Source organism: Hylobates moloch, unplaced genomic scaffold (assembly GCF_009828535.3).
Source record: "Hylobates moloch isolate HMO894 unplaced genomic scaffold, HMol_V3 SCAFFOLD_20, whole genome shotgun sequence".
In the NCBI taxonomy this organism is placed as follows: Eukaryota; Metazoa; Chordata; class Mammalia; order Primates; family Hylobatidae; genus Hylobates; species Hylobates moloch.
The window spans coordinates 54,615,053-54,637,194 of NW_026652295.1; the positions used below are offsets into that span (position 1 = coordinate 54,615,053).

The following is a 22,142-nucleotide window of genomic DNA, read 5'->3' on the forward strand; positions in this document are numbered from 1 at the left end:
AGTTTGGTAGTTTGAGAAAATCCTTTTATCTCAACACAGCTTGAATGTTACAACTTATAAGCATATGTTTTCAAATAATTGTCTTGCTATTGACCTTTAAAACTATTTTTTAAACTAAAAGGTAAATGTGAATGCTTTTTTCCTTTTTTCGAGACAGAGTCTTGCTCTGTTGCCCAGACTGGAGTGCAGTGGTGTAATCTCAGCTCATTGCAACCTCCGCCTCCTGGGTTCAAGGGATCCTTCTGCCTGAGCCTCCCAGGTAGCTGGGACTACAGGTGCATGCCATCAGGCCCGGCTAATTTTTTGTATTTTTAGTTGAGACAGGGTTTCACCGTGTTAGCCAGGATGGTCTTGATTTCCTGACCTCGTGATCCGCCAGCCTTGGCCTCCCAAAGTGCTGAGATTACAGGCGTGAGCCACCGCACCTAGCCGTGAATGCTGTTTTTCAACTGAATCTGCTCTCTACCTTCTCTGATGCAATAAGCCCCAAAATTGACCTAATAGCATAGTTTCAATCAGAAGGTTGTGAATGGGAAATACGAAGAGAAATGAAGAAAGAAGAATTACAAAAAAGGAAACCATGTATACTAACATGATAAAAATGATTATTGAATATTTACTATGTGCAATGCAATATGATAGATGTTCTCCATATATTGCCTCATGTGAACTTTTATTCTTTACTTAAAAAATACAATGATCTCCAATAAAGCTGCTGCCCATCCCAAGACCTAAAACATTACTAAAACTTGTAACTTCCTATAGACTCCTCACCTACCCCATTCCCTGCCTGCCTCATTCTAGAGGTAATCATATTCAGTTTTGTTTAATTTACTTGTGTTTTAATAGTTTTGTAGGCTGAGCGTGGTGGCTCATGCCTGTAATCCCAGCACTTTAGGAGTCCGAGGTGGGCAGATGACTTGAGGTCAGGAGTTTGAAACCAGCCTGGGCAATATGGCAGAACCTTGTCTCTACTAAATGTACAAAAAAATTAGCTGGGCATGCTGGTGCGTGCCTGAAATCCCAGCTACTCAGGAGGCTGAGGCAGGAGAATCACTTGAACCCAGGAGGTGGAGGTTGCAGTGAGCCGAGATTGCACCACTGCACGCCATCCTGGGAGACAGAGTGAGATTCCATCTCAAAAAGTAAATAAATAAATAATAACAATAATAGTTTATAAAAATATATACACAACTATAATGTAGTCTCATTATACATTTCTATATAAATATATTATATATTATGGATTATATATCATATGTGATATATAATCTATATTTATCTAGATAATGTATCATTAGTTTTATCTGTTCTCAAACTTTACATAAAGTATACCATATTGTTTACTTCTGGAACTTGCATTTCTCACTCAACATTTTACTGAAATTAATTCATTTTGGCTATAATTTATTCACTATCAATGCTGTGTAATATCCCAACTTGTAACTAACACAACTCATTTACCCATTGTCCTATCAATGGGAATTTGGGCTGTTTTCAGGTTTTCGCCATTATGAACAACAGTGTTATGGAAAGTCTTAGACTACAAATACTGCAAGTTTCTCTTATGTATAGACCTAGAAATCAATTGCAAGATCAGAGGGTAGGTGAATGGTAAACTTTACAAGATAATGTCAAATGTTTTCCAGAGTAGTTCTGCCAATTTACATTCCCACCAGAAATATGAGGAAATTCCACCGATCTACATCTACTCCATGCTTTTGTCAAGCTCATTCATATTTTTGCCCCAAATGATATCTTGTTATCATCTTGATCTTCTTTTCCCTGGTTGTTAATGAGGTTGAGCGTCCCTTTGTGTATTTATAAGCCCTATGGGTTTTCTGTTCTATAAAATGTTTGTTCATGTCTTGTGCCTATTTTCTATTGAATTGCTGACTTCTTTTTCCTTACTGATTTGTCACTTAACAGTATTGCAAATATCCACCAGTTGTGATGTGTCTTTTCACTTTCTTTAATGTGCCTTAATGAAGAAAATTTCTTAATTTTAATTTAGCTGAATTTATTAGTCTTTTTTATTACGATCAATGATTTTATGCCTAAGAAATTCTTTCCTGCCCCAAGTTCAAAATACCTGCACTTATATGTTCTTGCAAAACTTAAACTTTTGTTTTTGATGTTTAAATTCTTAATCCATCTGAAGTTGTGTGTGTGCATGTGTGTATGTAATAAGAGATCCATTTCCTTTAATTTTTTTTCCAAATGGTTAACCAATTTTTTCAAGCTTTATTTGTTGAACAGATCCCATTTCTGCAGTAAGCTGCCATGCCATCTCTACCATGTCAAAGTTCTTCATCTGCCATCTGCATGCATCTATTTTGGGCCACTCTCTTCTTTTTTTTTTTTTTTTTTAAACAGGGTCTCGCTCTGTCTTCCAGGCTGTGAGGTGATCATGGCTCACCACAGCCTCAACCTACCAAGCTCAAGCAATCCTCCCATCTCAGCCTCCCAAGTAACCAGGACTACAGGTGTGCACCACCATGACTGGATAATTTTTGTATTTTTTGTAGAAACAGGGTTTTGCTATGTTCCTCAGGCTGGTCTTGAACTTCTGTGCTGAAGAGATCTGCCTGCCTCAGCCTCCCAAAGTGCTGGGATTACAGGCATGAGCCACCATACGTGGCCTCAGGCCACTGTCTTCTATTTCCTGGTCATGTTGTCTATCCCTGAACCAGCACCCTATGGTTTTCTAGATTTTTAATAAGCCTTTGTATTTGTGAGGAAACACCCTGCTTCTTATACTTCTTTAGCATTGCTTTGGATATTCTTGGCCTTTTGTTCTTCCATATAAATTTTAAAATCAATTTATTAGGTTACCGAAATGTCTTCTGAGATTTTTATTGAATTCATATTAATTCCATGGCTCAATTTTGGGATAAGCAATTTTTTAAAAAAATTAAGGATCCTACAGGAGTCAGACAATCTTGAGATCTCTTCCAAGCTCCAGCGTTTACTGGATGCATGACCTTTAACAAATGACAGTATCTCTGAATCTATTCTCTTCATTTGTAAAGTGGGCATTTCATATGAAGGTACAGGTAACGTACCTACAACACCACTAAATACCTGGTGGACACTCAACAAATAATTTTTATCATTTTCACCAATAATGTTACAATCTACTGAAAACAACATTACTTGTAAATAATGAACCATGATTATGGTTACACAATAAATTGATAATTGAAAAAATTGCAAACATTTAAAAATAAATTAATTAAGCCTTCTTATCTCTGAACATGACATGATGTCTCTCTACATTAATTTAGATTATCTTTGGTAGCTTTCAGTCAAGTTTGTTTTTTGCTTCCTTCATAAAGCTCTTGCAAATCTTTTGTTGTGTGTCAATGACATCTGTTCTCAGGATTTAAGCATAAATACGGAAATTTAGGCTCTAGGGATTGAAAACTGTCAAGAGAATCTATACAAATTTACTTTCTGGAGTTTTTTTTTTTTCTGATTTTTACTTTGTTTTTGAGACAAGGTATCCCTCTGTCACCCAGGGTGGAGTGCAGTGCTACCATCTCGGCTTACTGCAGCCTTGACCTCCCTTCAATCAGGTGATCATCCAGAATAGCTGGACAACAGGCATGTGCCACCACGCCCAGCTAGTTTTTATATTTTTTGTAGAGACAGGGTTTCACCACATTGCCCAGGCTGTCTTGACCCCCTGGGCTCAAGTGATCCACCCTTCTTGGTCTCCCAAAGTGCTGGGATTACAGGTGTGAGCCACCGCGCCCAGCCACTTTCTGGAGATTTTTAAGAAACATTTTAGGGAAGTGTAATATATATACAGAAGTGTGCACATATAAAAAATGTATAGCTTGATTATCACACAATGAACACGCCCGTATAAAAAATAAAACCTCACCAGCACCCCAAAGATTCCCTCATGTCCCCTGTCAGCTACTACCCCACACTCCCCTCCACAGGTACTTCTTGTCCTTCTAATAAATGGTAACCTTTTGAACACTATGTGATGAATTGTTTGTAGCTGGCACATAGAAGCACTAACTCTGGTATACCCTGCCATCTTGTTAAGCTTTTCTATTTATTAAATCATTTGTCTGTGTGTATTCACAGGCGAAAGAAATAAGGTTCATATGGTGAGGCATTCTGCTCAAATCTGGGCTGTATATCAGAGAAGACCAGATTTGAATGGTGGTCTTGTTGATTTTATTCTGTTTTGCTAATTTTCTACTTTGTATTTTTCACTGAAGTTAGGCAGGAATTCAGAATCTTGGTTTCTGTTTCTCAAGAGGCATATGTGCATGAAACTTTGTCCTGCCCTTGTTTTGAGTTCCTCTGCCTGCTGGAGGACAAAGCTGGGGCTAGATCAGCAGCAGGAAGTGCCTGTGAGAACAAGAAATTTGTAGTACCAACAACGTGCAATGGTTAACCAGAGATAAACCATTAAAGATGCTATGAGGCTTCTTTTATTGTGCCTGCCTTCTATTTTAGAGAGACCCATATTCAGGAAATGCCTTTCTGCCTGGTGAAAGCTCCAGTGAGGATGAAGAGCCTTTAGCAGAATTGTCAAAGGAAGAATTGTGCGCCAAAATCAAAAGCCTGAAAGAAAAACTAACAAACACCCGGAAAGAAAACAGCCGACTTCGACAGTCTTTGGTCATGCTTCAAGGTAAACTTTGAGAAAATTGACATTTTAGATAAAAGGGAAAGTATATGATCAGTGGAAGGTATTGAAAATTAGCTGTCAAGAATGAAAAAGAAAATCCACACCACTGGGAGCTCAAAAAATCACAGTTTTAGAAAAAATCACTGATTATATAATTTAAATACAGAAGCACTCTATTGAAGGATCTAGTTTATGGCTTGAAAAATTTTAGATTCTCCTACAAAATACTAAATATTATATTCATCTAATAGTTTTTAAGAGATTATTTATTGAGCATTTAATATACACCACTCACACTGCTAAGCCCTAAAGACGAAAGATTATTAAAACAGAGCAAATATGTTAAGGTGCTCATGATGTACTTAGGTCACCCTCTCTGCTAGGGAAATCTCTAGAAAATGGAGCTTATTGTGGATCTTCATGAAATCACTGGAATTAGAGTCCATATAGTACATTTTCATTTTTTTCTGTTGGGAAGAATGACTTGGGAAAATAATAAAAGTAATAGCATTCCACTGGAAACATATAAAGAAGAAAGATCATCACAAGATACTCCAGTGGCTGGAAAAAAAATGAAAAAAGGAGAAAGACAGCATAAGCAAATTAAAAACTGCTTGGCTTAATGCCTTTTTGTGGGATCCTATGTGATGTTCATGTGTTTATTTTTTCAAGAATTATGCTTTCCATTTATAGTTAAGCACTATACATTTTTTATACAGCTGAATATTTTATAATTAGGATACTATGTTGGCAGCACTCAGTTGTAAAACAGTAAATACACAGAACATTTTGAAAATAAGTCCTTCCAGTTGCTGTGTACAGAATGAGTACAAGTGGTACAAGAAAGTGAGGCAGAACCACCAGAAAGGCCATACAATCGTCCAGTATCACATGGTAGCAGCCTACCCTAGAACAATGGCTTATGAAAATAAAGAGTGGTTCACAATGCATTTGGAGACAGAATAGTAATAAGAGACAGAACACGGTGATGAATGAGGTTGAGAGTAATGATTCACATCCTTTCCTAAGAATATTTGTTAAATTAAAGGCTTCATACTTTTAAGTAGAAATAGCCACATGTAAGTAGAAAGATGTTATTCAATTGACAAGCCATCACCTCTTTATTTCTTCACTTCATCTTTTTATTTGTTTGTTTTATAGAGACAGGGTCTCGCTCTGTTGCCCAGGATGGAGTGCAGTGGTGAGATCATAGCTTACTGCAACCTCAAACTCCTAAGCCTAAGCAACCCTCCTGCCTCAGCCTCCTGAGTAGCTAGGACTATAGGCATGCACCACCACACCCGACTAATTTTTTTAATTTTTCATAGAGATGGGGGTCGCGCTGTGTTACCCAGGCTAGTTTCGAACTCCTGGCCTCAAGCCATCCTCCTGCTTTGGCCTCCCAAAGTGCTGGGATTACAGGTGTGAGCCACCGTACCTGGCCTTATTTCTTCATTTTAAATATTATGTTTTTAAAACTGATGTTTTCTTTTGACTGGTTTTCTGTGATTTCCAAAGAATACATAATTCCCATTTTTATATAATCTCTTCCAGAACTTAGCATAGGATGAAAAGCTAGTTTATAAAATTAGCATGAATTGCTAGTTAAAAGCATTAATCTTGGCCAGGCGTGGTGGCTCACTCCTGTAATTCCAGCACTTTGGGAGGCCAACGTGGGTGGATCAAGAGGTCAGGAGATCAAGACCATCCTGGCTAACACTGTGAAACCCCGTCTCTACTAAAAATAGAAAAAAATAGCCAGGCATGGTGGCAGGCACCTGTAGTCCCAGCTACCGGAAGGCTGAGGCAGGAGAATGGCATGAACCCGGGAGGCGGAGCTCGCAGTGAGCCTAGATCGCACCACTGCACGCCAGCCTGGGAGACACAGCGAGACACTGTCTCAAAAAAAAAAAAAAAAGAAAAAAAAAAGCTTTAATCTTAGAGCTATAGACCTTGGTGTGAAGCCCAACTTTGCTGTAAAACTTTGGCCATATTACTTCACTGTGCCCTTATCCCCCACTAAGGTTTCCTCATCCAAAAAGCAGAGGAAGGCAATATATGATTTCCTTGTTGCTATGAGAATTGAATGAGCTAATTAGTAGAAATGCTTTACCTAGTACCTGGCACAAAAGAAGAACCCAGTAATGGTAGTTATTATTGTTATTATACATTTTTATTGACACCTGACACATAATCCATCCCCCAAAAACCTGTAGGCTAAATTTCATTATAAATATAGAAGAGAAATTTTTAAATAAAGACTGCCAATCAGCTTCAATAGCATATAAAAATAATCACTTACTATGACCAGTTTCTTCTCTCTCCCACGCTCCAAACTGCCATTTCATTTTCTTATCTTTCTGCCAATTCCCGGTCTTCTTAATTCTCAGTTGATGGCTTTACTTCTTACTTCTCTGAGAGGTGGGAGGATATGAAGCCACTGCCAACTCCCTGCACCTGTGCTTCTGTGCCCCCTTTACTTCCTCTTATTCATGAATAACCTATCCTTGTGAGTCTCAATCTCCTTCAGTGCACCAGATCCCATCCCCTTTTTTGTAATCAGTATATTGCTCCAGAGATTCTGCCCTGTCTCCTGCAAGATCAAATTTTCCTTCTCTAATGAATCATTCCCATTAGTATCAAACATACTATTATTTCTCCCATTAAAAAAAAACAAAAACCTCACTTTCAGACCATTTGCTTCTCTACCTTCCATTTTTCTCCTTCCTCTTATGGAAAAACTCCTCAAAAGTCTTGACTATACACACTCTATTCAGTTTCCTCCCTGTTATTCTTTCTGGATCCCACTCCAATTAGATCCTTTAATTTCATTGTAATTTCTCTTCTCATGATCATCAGTCATCTCCATGTATTAGCTTGCTAGGGCTGCAGTGACAAAGTACCACAAACTAGGTGGCTTAAACCACAGAAATTTATTGTCACCTGTCTGGAGTTTGGAATTGCAAAATCAAGGTGTCAGCAGGGCCATACTCCCCCTGCAGGTGCTAAAAATAATCTGTTCAGGCTTCTTTCCTAGCTTCTGATTGTTCCTTGGATAAGTCAGCTTAACCCCAGTCTTCACAGGATGTTCTCCTTGTGTGCTTCTCTCTGTGTGTCTAAACCTCTCCCTTTTTATAAGAACACCAGTCGTATTATATTAGGGCCCACCCTAATGACCTCATTTCAACTCGATTACATCTGTAAAATCCCTATGTCCAAATAAGTTCACATTCTGAGGTAATAGGGGTTAGTCTTCCGACACATCTTTTTGGGTGACACAGTTCAATCATGATATTCTGCATTGCTAACCACAATAGTCATTTATCAATTGTCATCTTAAGTGCCCTGTTACCAGCATTTTGACACATTTGGACAACTCTCCATCCTTGAAAAAGGTTCTTTGCTGCTTTCCAGGATACCAAATTCACCAGCCTTCCTCCTATATTGCTGGTCTTTCCATCTTATTCCATTTAGCTGATTCATTATCTCATCCTCTAAATATTTTATGATTCCCCTGGCTCAGTACTTGGACTTTTTTCTTTTCTATCTGCATTCATTCTCCAGATGACCGTCTCCAATAATAGGGTGTAAATATCCATCAATGAGCCTGGGCACAGTGGCTCACACCTGTAATCCAGCTCTTTGGGAGGCCAAAGCGGGTGGATCACTTGAGACCGGGACTTTGAGACCAACCTGGGCAACGTGACGAAACTCCATCTCTACTCAAAATACAAAAATTAGCCAGGCATGGTGTTGTGCACCTATGGTCCCAGCTACCCGGGAGGCTGAGGCACGAGAATTGCTTGAACCCAGGAGGTTGAGGTGGCAGTGAGCTGAGATTACACCACTGCAGTTCAGCCTGAGCGACATAGCGAGACTCTGTCAAAACAAACAAACAAACAAAACACAAAAATCAATGAGCTATGATTGTCAGAGTTCTAGTTCCTGCCTGGGCCTCTCTAACTCATTGTCTAACTGCATGTTTAACATGACTGACAGGCTAACATGTTTCAAACCACATTCCTCACCTCCTTCAACCTGTTTCTTTCTTCCTCATCTCAGCTAATGTTAACTTCATTGTTCAAGTTCCTTAAACCAGAAACTATGATGTTATCTTCATGTTATCTTCTATTTCTGTATTTATTTTACACCCGACACTCAGTCCATTAGCAAATCCCACTAGCTTTGCCTTCAAAATATTTCTGAAACTCAATCCCTTTTTCCACTCCTACTGCTACTACTCTGGTCCTAGCCACCATTACCTCTCATCTATATAATTAAGGTGGCATTGTAACTTGCATCCCTACTTCTGTTCTTGTTCCTATGAGGTCTATTCTCAACACAGCAGTGAGAACGATTCTGTTAAATGTTAATCAGTTCCTGTCCTCCTGTGCTTAAAACTCTCCAGTGGATTCGTACCTCACTCAGTATAAAAACTAAAGTCTTTTTATGATCTTTGTTTCCTTACATGATCTGGCCACCTCCCCTCCACTTTTCTTCTTTTGCCTTCTTTTCTACTCCTCATCCTCTCCTTCTCTGTGATCCAGACACACTGGACCACTTACTTTCCCTCCGAAGACATCAGGCATGATCTTGTCTTTCGTGTCTTTGTGCTTTCCATCACCTCTGCCTAGAATGTTCTTCCTCCAGTTATCCATATGCCTTGAACCCCCATTTCTTTCAGATCGTCACTGCTAATTCATCTTTTCCGTGATCTTCCTCCTATCTAAAATTTCAACCTTTCATCTCCCAGTTTTTATTCTCCTCCCCTGTTTTGTTTCCTTTTTGGCACTTGCAACTCTGTGTAATCTATTATGTATTTAACATTGTCCATCTCCCCATCTCCCCACCACATACACACACACTAGAATTTAACCCTAGAAATGAAGTAGTAAAGTTGGCAATTGACTAGACTTCTGGCAACAGAAGTCAGGAACTGCCTACTGCCACTGCAGTGTTCATTTCTGCATTTATTCGTTTTATTTATTTATTTTTTGAGATGGAGTCTAACTCTGTCACCCAGACTGCAGTGCAGTGGCACGATCTCGGCTCACTGCAAGCTCCGCCTCCCAGGTTCACGCCATTCTCCTGCCTCAGCCTCCTGAGTAGCTGGGACTACAGGTACCCGCCACCACGCCTGGCTAATTTTTTGTATTTTTAGTAGAGACGAGGTTTCACGCATTAGCCAGGATGGTCTTGATCTCCTGACCTCGTGATCCACCCACCTCGGCTTCCCAAAGTGCTGGGATTACAGGCGTGAGCCACTGTGCCCGGCCCATTTGTTCACTTAGTAAATATTTATAAAGTCCCTACTATGGGAAAGGGACTATTCTAAATACCGAGAAAACTCAATGAACAAAACAGTCAAAGATTCCTGCTTTCATGGAGCGTGTGTGTGAGGGTAGGGGGGCGGCAAGAGGCATCTGGATGGTTAAAAAACATACAAAAGATAATTCAGTAAATTATATAATATGTTGGATGGTGAAAGGTGCTATGGAAAAAATACAGGCTGCAAAAAAAAGATTATGGTTTGAGGGAGAGGGAGTGGTTTACAATGTTAACAGCATGTTCATAGCAGGCCTTCTTGTAAAGCTGCAGTTGGGAACTAGGAAGATAACAGAAAGTTGAAATCTCTTGTATAATACTATTAAGAAAAGGGTCTAAGGGAAGACTATACGCTGATTATTTACTTTGTTTGCAATAATGTTCCTAATTCTTTAAGGATCAGGGCTGTTTCTGTATTTATAAAGCCTGCTAACTAAGAAAAATGGCAGAATGAATATGCCATTCTAGACATTCAGGATGGCAAACGTGTGTGTGTGTGCTATGTGTGTGTGTGTTAAGCATTTAATACATATCTTGTGCACTATAACTGACCAGCACAATAGAATGTGAAAGAAAATAAGTGATATATCTGTTGTATATAAAGGTATTAAATTGTCAGTATTTATCATGTGTACACCTAGGAAAAACAAAGCATCAGCCAAAAAGTTGACTCTTGTAAGTAATGAGATTTTAGCAAAGAATGAAAAATCAATGTTTTTAGACTCCAAAAGTCAACTGAAAATGGATTAAGACCAGAAACTATGGAACTTCCAGAAGAAAACATTGGTAAATGCTTCATGACATTGGTCTGGGAAAGGATTTTTTTAATAAGACCCCAAAAGCATAGGCAACAAAAGCAAAAAAAAAAAAAAAAAAAAAAGACAAATAGAATCACATCAAACCAAAAGCTTCTACACAACAAAGGAAATAATCAACAGAGTGAAGAGACAACCTCCGAAATGGAGAAAATGTTTGCAAACTCTGCATCTGACATGGGGTTAATATACAGAAAATATAGGGAACTCAAACAACCCAACAGCAAAAAATCAAATAATTCTGTTTAAAAATGGGCAAGAAAATTGCTGGGTTCATCAGCCCACTCTGCTGAAGCCATGGTGCAGCAGCTTCCTCTCTGCTTCACTCACAGTATCCAGGCAGGTGTCCAGGCATTAGGAGCACCCCCTCACCTGGTTCAGCAGCCTGAGTTGCTCCTCACCCTTCTTGGGCGTAAATCTTGGTGCAGTGGGACTCTCTCCACTCCATGCCCAGGCAGAGCTCCAGGTATTCAGAGCACCTGCTCATGTGGATTAGGAGCTTGATTCACCCCACCCTTTCTGGACAGAGATTCATGGAGATTCTGTACAGTGATGGCATGGAGGCCATCTCTGCTTCATGCCCAGGCAGATCTCCAGGCATTTGGGGCACTTGCTCAGCTGGTTCAGCAGCCTGAGCTGCCCCACCCTTCTTGTGCAGAGAACCAGGTGCAGGGGGGTCCTCACTGCTCCGCATTCAAGCAGATCTCCAGGCATCTATTGCACTCACTCTCCTGGATTAGTTTAGGCCACGTTCCTCATGCCTGTGCAAAGAGCTTGGGGCTAAGGAGATTTCCAAGCTCCACATCTAGGGACACCTCTGGGCACTTGGTGGCCACCCACTGGATTCCCCCTCAGTGCTGATGCTTGTGCCTGCTATCAGGGGACCTGTAAGTGGACCTGTCCATCCAGCCCTGCCCATTTTGGTCCCTCCTTCCCCTGCGGCTAAGCAGAGAGCACAGACCACTGTGTACTCCACCAATCAGCCCATTGACTGAGACCACAGAGAACTTCTCTCAGTAAAACAAGGATCAAGTCTATACCCAGCCACTTTGGTTGCAGCCAGCTCTTACCTATAAGTGCCATGTACTAGCCTGTAGGTCAAACTGCATGGCCCAATAAAAAACCTGCCAACAGAAGTGCATAGACCTATAGAAACGAAGCCAAAAGACCCTACCCAGCATTCACTATAGCCACACTCCCTAGGGAGGGAGAAAAGGGAAAGAAAAAGAAAAAACATTTTAGGGAAAGAAAAAAAAAATCATACCCACACGAAAAAGAAAAAGAAATCCAGAGAACACCGGTTACATCTTATACAAAATGAACATCATCAAGACATGTAGTCACCAGACCCTCCAGGGTCAATGCTAAAGAAAAAATCTTTTTTTTTTTTTTGGAAACAGGGTCTCAGGGTCTTGCTCTGTTGCCCAGGTTGGAGTGTAGTGATGCCATCACTGCTCACTGCAACCTCTACCTCCCAAGCTTAAGTGATCCTTCCACCTCACTCTCCCAAGTAACTGAGACTACAGGATGCACCACAATGCCTGGCCAATTTTTCTATTTTTTGAAGAGATGGGGTTTTGCCAGGTTGTCCAGGCTGATCTTGAACTCCTGGGCTCAACTGATCCACTACCTGGGGCTCTCAAAGTGCTGGGATTACAGGCATAAGCCACTGAAACTGGCAAGAAAAAAATCTTAAAAGCCACTAGAGAAAAATGTCAGATCACGTTCAAAGGGAACCCCATCAGGTGAATGGTGGACTTCTCAACAGAAACCTTGCAAGGCAGGAGAGGTTAGGGGCCTATTTTCAGCATTCTTGAAAACAAGAAATTCCAACCAAGAAGTACATATCCTGAGAAACTAAGCTTCATCAGTGAAGGAGAAACAAAATATTTTCCAGATAAGCAAGTGCTAAGAGAATGAGTTAATACTAGACCAGCCTTACAAGAGATTCTTAAGGGAGTTCTAAACATGTAAACAAAATAATACCTACTACCACAAAAACACACTTAAGTACCTTGCCCACAGATACTGTAAAATAACCACATGATAGAAACTAGAAAGCAGGCAGTTAACAACTTTACAATAGGATCAAAACTTCACATATCAGTATTAACTTTGAATGCTAATGGTCTAAATGCCCCACTTAAAAGGCACAGAGTGGCATGTTGGATTAAAAAAAAACAAGTAGACCTCACATGTAATGACACCCATAGGCTCAAAGTAAAGGGCTAGAGAAATATCACAAATTGAAAATATTTGAAATCGAAAAAAGAGCAGGGGTCGTGATTCTTATATCAGATAAAACAGACTTTAAGCCAACAATAGAAAAAGAAAAGGCAAAGTGGAGCATTACATAATGATAAAAGGTTCAATTAAATAAGAAGACTTAACTGTCCTAAGTATATATGCACCCAACATTGGAGCACCCAGATAAATAAAACAAGTACTTCTAGACCTATAAGAAGACTTAGACAGCCATACAATAATAGTGGGGGACTTGAGAACACCTCACTGACAACATTAGGCAGATCATCCATGCAGAAAACTAACACAGGAATTCTGGAATTAAATTGGACATTTGACAAAATGGACCTAAGAGACATATACAGAATATTCCATCAACCACAGAATATACATTCTTCTCATCTGCTCATGGAAAATATTGCAAGATTGAACACATGCTTGGCCACAGAACAAGTCTCAATAAATTCAAAAAAATTGAAATTATATGAACCATACTCTTGGACCACAGTGGAATAAAAATAGTAATCAATATCAAGAAGATCTCTCAAAACCACACAATTACATGAAAATTAAACAACTTGCTCCTGAATGACTTTGGGTAAACAATGAAATTAAGGCAGAAGTTTTAAAACTTCTTTGAAATTAATGAAAATAGAAATACAACATACCAAAATTTCTGGGATACAGCAAAACTAGTGTTAAGAGAAAAGTTTATAGTACTAAACATTTACCTCAAAAAGTTAGAAATACCTCAATGATCTAACATTACACCTAGAGAAACCAGAAAATCAAGAAAAACAAACCCCAAAGCTAGCAGAAGAAAAGAAATCACTAAAATCAAAGAACTAAACAAAATTGAGACTCAAAAATCTGTACAAAGAATCAATGAAACTAAAAGTTTGTTCTTTGAAAGGATAAACAAGATTGACAGACTGCTAGCAAAATTAACAAAGAAAAAAACAGAGAAAATCCAAACAAGCACAATCAGAAACAACAAATGTTACATTACAACTGACGCCACAGAAATACAAAAGATCCTCAGAGACTATTATGAACACCTCTACACATACAAACTAGAAAATCTAGAGGAAATGGATGCATTCTTAGAAACACACACTCTCCTAAGGTTGAACCAGAAAGAAATTGAAACCCTAAACAGACTAATATCGAGTTCTAAAATTGGGCCAATATTAAAAAATCTGCTGGGCACAGTGGCTTATGCCTATAATCACACCACTTTGAAAGCCTAAGGCAGGAGGATTGCTTGATCTCAGAGTTCAAGATCGGCTGGGGCAACAACCCAAGACCTTATCTCTATTAAAAATAAAAAGAATTAGCCAAGTGTGACACATGCCAGTAGTCCCAGCTACTCAGGAGTCTGAAGCAGGAGGATTGCTTGAGCCCGAGAGATGGAGGCTGCAATGTGCTGTGATTGCACCACTGCACTATAGCCTGGGTGACAGAGTGAGACCCTGTCTCAGAAACAAACAGCAACAACAACAAAAACTACCAATCAAAAAAAACCAAGACCAGATGGATTCATAGCCAAATTCTACCAGACACGCAAAGAGCTGCCACCAATTCTACTGAAACTATTCCAAAAAATTGAGGAGGGAAGGACTCCTCTCCAGCTCATTCCACAAAGCCAGCATCACTCTGATACCAAAACTTTGCAAAGACACAATGAAAAAAGAAAACTACAGGCCAATATCCCTGATGAACATAGATGCAAAAATCCTCAACAAAATACTAGCAATTCAAATCAAACAGCACATCAAAAAGTTAATTCACCACTATCAAGTAGGCATCATTCCTGGAATAGAAGGTTGGTTCAACATACACAAATCAATAAATGTGATTTACCACATAAACAAAATTAAAAACAAAAACCTCATGATCATCTCAATAGATGTGGAAAAAGCTTTAAATAAAATCCAACATCCTTTCTTGATAAAAACCCTCAAGAAAATAGGCATCGAAGGAACACACCTAAAAATAATGAGCCACCTATGACAAACCCACAGCCAACATAATACTGAACAGGTAAAACCAGAAGCATTGCTCTTGAGAACTGGAACAAGACAAGGATGACCACTGTCATCACTCTTATTCAACCTAGTACTAGAATTGGTAGCCAGAGCAATGAAGCAAGAGAAAGAAATAAAAGGCATCCAAATAGGAAAAGAAGTCAAGCTATCTCTCTTTGCTGACCATATGAGTCTATACTAAAAAACCTTGAAGATTCTGCCAAACATCTCCTTGAAATGATAACGACTCTAGTAAAGTTTCAGGATACAAAATAAATGTAGGCCAGATGTTCTTCACTGTGGGTCCCCAAGGTTTCCTGCTTCAACAGTGCTTGGACAGAACCCAGCTCTCGTCCCCCCACCCCGGCTGGCCGCCCATAGCCAGACCTCCGCTGCCTCCTCACCGTGCCCTGGGACCGTCCCAAGGCCTCTGCTGCTCCAGCTCTACATAGCCACCGCCACCGCCATGACTACCACGTCCCCCTCACAGGTGCGCCAGAACTACCACAAGGACTCAGAGGCTGACATCAACCTCCAGATCAACCTGGAGCTCTACACCTCCTACACAGGCTGAATGCAATGGAGTGGGCACTACATTTGGAAAAAAAAAATGTGAATCAGTCACTACTGGAACTGCACGAAATGGCCACTGGCAAAAATGACCCCCATTTGTGTGACTTCATTGAGACACATCACCTGAATGAGCAGGTGAAATCCATCAAAGAATTGGGTGACCACGTGACCAACTTGCACAAGATGGGAGCACCCGAATCTGGCTTGGCGGAGTATCTCTTTGACAAGCATACCCTGGGAGACAGTGATAATGAAAGCTAAGCCTTAAGCTAATTTCCCCATATCCATGGAGTGACTTCCCTGGTCACCAAGGCAGTCCGTGCATATCGGGGTTTCCTTTAGCTTTTCTGTAAGTTGTACCAAAACATTCACTTAAGTTCTTTGATTTGTACCATTCCTTCAAATAAAGAAATTTGGTACCAATAATAATAATAATAAATGTACAAAAATGAGTAAAATTTCTCCACACCAATAACATTCAAGCCAAGAGCCAAATCAAGAACACAATCCCATTTAAACTAGTCAAATTAATAGATAAATAAAATACCTAGGAATACATCTATCCAAGGAGGTGAAAGATCTCTACAAGGAAAACTACAAAACACTGCTGAAAGAAATCACAAATGATGCAAAAAATTGGAAAAATATTCTATGTTCATGGATTGGAAAAATCAATACCATTAAAATGGACATATTGCTTAAAGTAATCTACCAATTCAATATTATTCCTGTCAAACTACCAATGTCATGAACTGGGAAGAAACTATTCTAAAATTCATATGAGACCTAAAAAGAGCCTGAATAACTAAAGCAATCCTAAGAAAATAGAACAAAGCCAGAGGCATCACATTATCTGGCTCCAAACTATACTATCAGTATACAGTAACTAAAACAGCATGGTACTTGTACAAAATCAGACATGTAGACTAATGGAACAGAAGAGATAAGACAGAAATAAAGCCATACACCTGCAGCCATCTAATCATCAACAAAGTTGACAAAAATAAGCAATGGAGGAAGGACTTCTTATTCAATAAATGGTGCTGGGATAACTGGCTAGCCATATGCAGAAAAATAAAACTGGATCCTGACCTTTTACCATATACAAAAATTAACTCAAGATGGATTAGAGATTTAAATATAAGACCTCAAACTATAAGAATCCAGAAAGAAAACCTAGGAAACACCATTCTGGACATCAGTCTTTGAAAATAAGTTATGACTAAGTTCTCAAAAGCAATTGCAACAAAGCAAAAAATTGACATGTAGGACCTAATTAAACTAAAGAGCTTCTGCACATCAAAAGAAAACGTCTGCAGAGTAAACAGAAAACCTGCAGAACGGGAGAAAATATTTGCAAGCTACGCATTCGACAAAGGTTTAACATCCAGACTCTATAAGGAACTTTAAAAATTGAACAAGCAAAAAACGAATAATCCCATTTAAAAATGGGCAAAAGACATCAACAGACACTTCTCAAAAGAAGACATACAAGTGGCCAACAAACATATGAAAAAGTGCTGCACATCACTAATCATCAGAAAAATGAAATCAAAACCACACTGAGGTATCATCTCACACCAGTTAGAATGGCTACTATTAGAAAGCCAAAAGACAACAGATGCTGGCAAGGCTGTGGAGAAAAAGGAATGCTTATACACTTTGGTGGAAATGCAAATTAGTTCGGTCACTAAGGAAAGCAATTTGAAGATTTCTCAAAGAACTGAAAACAGAACTACTATTCAATCCAAGCAATCCCATTACTGGGTATATATTCAAAGGAAAATAGATCATTCTACCAAAAGACACAGACACTCTCATGTTCGTCACAGCACAATTCACAATAGCAAAGACATGAATCAACCTAGGTGCCCATCATTGGTTAATTGGATGAAGAAAATGTGTTACATATACACCATGGAATACTATGCAGTCATAAAAAAAGAATGAAGCCATGTTCTTTGCAGCAACATGGTTGGAGCTGGAGGCCATTCTCCTAAGTGAATTGACACAGGAACAGAAAACTAAATACCACAGATTCTCACTTATAAGTGGGAGCTTAACACTGCATACTCATGGAAAAAAAGATGGCAATAATAGAAACGGGAGACTACCAGACAGGGAAGGGAGGGAGGGGGCACAGTATTGAAAAACTATTTGGTACTATGCTCAGTACCTGGGTGACGGAATCAATCACACCCCAACCTCAGCATCGTGCAATATACCCAGGTAACAAACCTGCACATGTACCGCCTGAATCTAAAATGAAAGCTGACATTACTTAAAAAAATAAGTGGGCAAACAGTCTGAATAAACATTTCTCAAAAGAAGACACAGAAGGCCAGGTGCAGTGACTCACACCTGTAATCCCAACACTTTGGGAGGCTGAGGTGGGCGGATCACCTGAGGTCAGGAGTTCGAGAACAACCTAGCCAACATGGCAAAACCCCATCTCTACTAAAAATACAAATGAATTAGCCAGACATGGTGGCATGTGCCTGTAGTCCCAGCTACTCAGGAGAATGAGGCAAGAGAATTGCTTGAACCCAGGTGGCGGAGGTTGGCAGTGAGCTGACTTCATGCCACTGCACTCTAGCCTGGGCAACAGAGCAAGACTCCATCTCTATTTAAAAAAAAAGAAAAAGACACAGAACTGGCCAAGAAGTATATTTTAAAGTGCTCAACATCACCAATTATTAGGGAAATGCAAATGAAAACCATAGTAAGATATCACCTTACCCCAGTTAGAATGACTGTTACTAAAAAGACAAAAAATAAATGCTGGCAAGGGTGTGGAGAAAGGGGAACTCATATGCTTGACGGGAATATAAATTAGTACAGCCATTATGGACAACAGTATGTCCATAAAGATACTGACAACAGTATATTTAGTATTTTTAAATATTAAATACAAGGCTAGGCATGGTAGCTTATGACTGTAATCCCAGCACTTTAGGAGGCCAAGGCAGGGGGATTGCCTGAGCTCAGGACTTGAGACCAGCCTGGGCAACAAGGTGAGACCTCATCTCCATTATAAATAATTTAAAAATTAGCCGGACACGTGGCTCATTCTTATTGTCCTCAGCTATTCGAGAGGCTGAGGCAGGAGGATTGCTTGAGTCTGGGAGGTTGAGGCTGCAGTGAGCTATGATCATGACACTGCACTCCAGCCTGGGTGACAGAGCATGACTCTCTCTCAAAAAAAAAAAAAAAATTTAAATAGTACTGCCATATGATCTAGCAAACTCACTACTGGGAATTTATGCAAGGTGAAGGAAATCATTATGTGTAAGAGATATCTGCACCCCCATGTTTGATGCAGCACTTTTCACAATAGCCAAGATGTAGAATCCAAGTGTCCATCAGTGGATGAATGGATGGAGAAAATGTGGTATATATACATAGTGGGATACTATTCAGCCATAAGAAAGAATGAAATCCTGACATTTGCAGCAACATGGATGAACCTCAAAGACATTATGTTAAGCAAACTAAGCCAACCACAGAAAGACGAATACTGCATGATCTCACTTATATACGGAATCTAAAAAGGTTGATCCAGAAATAGTAGAATAGTGGTTACCAGAGGCTAGGAGCAGTAAGGGAGAGGGAGATAGGCAGAGGTTGGTCAACAGGTACAAAGTTACAGTTAGGAGAAATAAGTAGTAAAATCCATAAAACCACAAGAACCAAGAAAACTCAAGAGAAGACCACACCAGATAAAAGATGCCAGTAAAATTTTAGAAGCTGAAAAGCAGATGGATGAGTGGTGATTGACTTAAAAATCTGAAAAAAAAGCTGAACAGTCAGTATCTGTGATGGAGATGGGCAGAAGACAGGGAGAGAAGTTAAAAAGAAGTAGGCTAAATAACATCAAGAGCAAAAGCTTTCAGGAATTGAACCTGTGAAAGGAAATATGGTAGTACTGGTAGTGTGAAAACTGGAAAACTCATTGAAAAACCTATAGGAAGACACTTTCAGGCCAGGCACAGTGGCTCAATCTTGTGATCCTGGCACTTTGGGAGGCCAAGGAGGGAGGTTTGCTTGAGGCCAGGAGTTTGAGACCAGCCTGGGCAATATAGTGAGACTCTTGTCTCTACAGAAAGTAAAAACTGTGGAGAATTGGTCTTTATAGTTCTTGGAAGGCTGAGGTGGGAGGATTGCCTGAGCCCAGGAGGTCGAGGCTGCAGTGAGCCGTGATTACACCACTGCACTCCAGCCTAGGTGACAAGAGAGAGACCATATCTCAAAAAAAAAAAAAAAAAAAAAAGACTCTTTCAGTTCACAAATTCACAGATACGTTCTTCCAATATATCCTGCAATTGTCACTCCTTCATCACAGCAGAAGCCAGAGGTTTCCTCTTAGGAGAGGTTGAATCAAAGCTGTGAACTCAGGGACACTAGAAACAGCTGAGGGAAGGGGTGTGATTATTTGAGAAAATTCCCTAATATGGAAAACAGAGATCAAAACAAACAAACAGAAAAAAAAAAAAACTCAGAAGAAACAGAGATAAGTCAGGGAGGAGAAGAGAACTCCACTGAGAAAAGATACTGCATTCTTGAAAAAAAGAATGGGGTAGTTTTAAAAAGAAATATTCAGCTGGACGTGGTGGCTCACGCCGGTCATCTCAACACTTTGGGAGGCCAAGGCGGGGAGATCACTTGAGGTCAGGAGTTTGAGACAAGCCTGGCCAACATGGTGAAACCCCATCTCTACTAAAAATACAAAAATTAGCCAGACATGGTGGAGCGTGCCTGTAGTCCCAGCTACTTGGGAGGCTGAGGCAGGAGAATCGCTTGAGCCTGTGAGGCAGAGGTTGCAATGAGCTGAGATTGTGCCACTGCACTCTAGCCTGGGTGACAGAGTGAGACTCTGTCTCAAAAATAAATAAATAAATAAAAATAAAAATTAATACAATAAATTTCTAGAACTGAAGGACACAAATTTCTAGATTGAAAGATACCATTAAAATGCAGATAAATTTATTTGCTAACTGTTTAAAACTTTTACCTATTTTTTTTATTATTATTATACTTTAAGTTCTAGGGTACATGTGCACAACGTGCAGGTTTGTTACAGATGTATACATGTGGCGTTTTGGTGTGCTGCACCCATTGTTGTAGAGGTTCCATAGCGTAGTGGTTATCACGTCTGCTTCAAATTTACAAGAAAAGATCAAACAACCCCATCGAAAAGTGGGCAAAGGATATGAACAGACACTTCTCAAAAGAAGACATTTATGCAGCCAACAGACACATGAAAAAATGCTCATCATCACTGGTCATCAGAGAAAGGCAAATCAAAACCACAATGAGATACCATCTCACACCAGTTAGAATGGCCATCATTAAAAAGTCAGGAAACAACACTTGCTGGAGAGGATGTGGAGAAATAGGAACACTTTTACACTGTTGGTTGGACTGTAAACTAGTTCAACCATTGTGGAAGACAGTGTGGTGATTCCTCAAGGATCTAGAACTAGAAATACCATTTGACCCAGCCATCCCATTACTGGGTATATACCCAAAGGACTATAAATCATGCTACTATAAAGACACATGCACACGTATGTTTATTGCAGCACTATTCACAATAGCAAAGACTTGGAACCAACCCAAATGTCCATCAATGATAGACTGGATTAAGAAAATGTGGCACATATACACCATGGAATACTATGCAGCCATAAAAAAGGATGAGTTCATGTCCTTTGTAGGGACATGGATGAAGCTGGAAACCATCATTCTGAGCAAACTATCACAAGGACGGAAAACCAAACACTGCATGTTCTCACTCATAGGTGGAAATTGAACAATGAGAACACACGGACACAAGGCGGGGAACATCACACACCGGGGCCTGTTGTGGGGTGGGGGGAGGGGGGAGGGATAGCATTAGGAGAAATACCTAATGTAAAACTTTTAAATGAATTTTATTGTATATATTTAAGGTATACTATACAGTATGTTTTGAAATACATATAGATAGTGGAATGGTTACCATAGTCAAGCAAATTAACATATCCATCATCTCACATAGTTACCCACTTTTTTCTTTCTCTTTTTGAGGCAAGAGCTTAGCATGAAAGCAATCAGTTGAGACAGGAAAACAATGTAAATACCTTACTTTCAGATAAACATCGCCTTGTTTTCCCACAATAAATGAGACTTTTTTTTTTTTTGAGATGGAGTTTCGCTCTTGTTGCCCAGGCTGGAGTGCAATGGCGTGATCTCGGCCCACTGCAACCTCCACCTCCTGGGTTCAAGCGATTCTCCTGCCTCAGCCTCCCGAGTAGCTGGGATTACAGGTGCCTGCCACCATGGCTGGCTAATTTTTTGTATTTTTATAGCGACGGGGTTTCACTGTGTTGGCCAGGCTGGTCTCGAACTCCTGACCTCAGGTGATCCACCCGCCTTGGCCTCCCAAAGTGCTGGGATTACAGGCATGAGCCACTGCATCTGGCCAAATTAAACTTTTTATTATAAATGGTTATTAGATACTAT

General features: G+C 39.8%; 1 protein-coding gene and 1 pseudogene across 5 annotated transcripts in view; both read left to right on the forward strand.

Annotated features, from left to right (window-relative positions):
* BEND6 (BEN domain containing 6) overlaps positions 1 to 22,142 on the forward strand; it is a 78,803-nt gene that overhangs the window by 32,950 nt on the left and 23,711 nt on the right. For all 5 annotated transcript variants that reach the window (XR_004245641.2, XM_058432042.1, XM_032140299.2 and 2 more), the window contains exon 3: positions 4,480 to 4,657. Coding sequence is in view for 4 of the 5 variants with exons in the window: in XM_058432042.1 (XP_058288025.1) it covers positions 4,480 to 4,657 (178 nt within the window). In the remaining variant the exon portion in view is untranslated. The remainder of the gene's footprint in view (positions 1 to 4,479; positions 4,658 to 22,142) is intronic.
* LOC131382071 (ferritin heavy chain-like) lies at positions 12,204 to 15,925 on the forward strand (annotated as a pseudogene).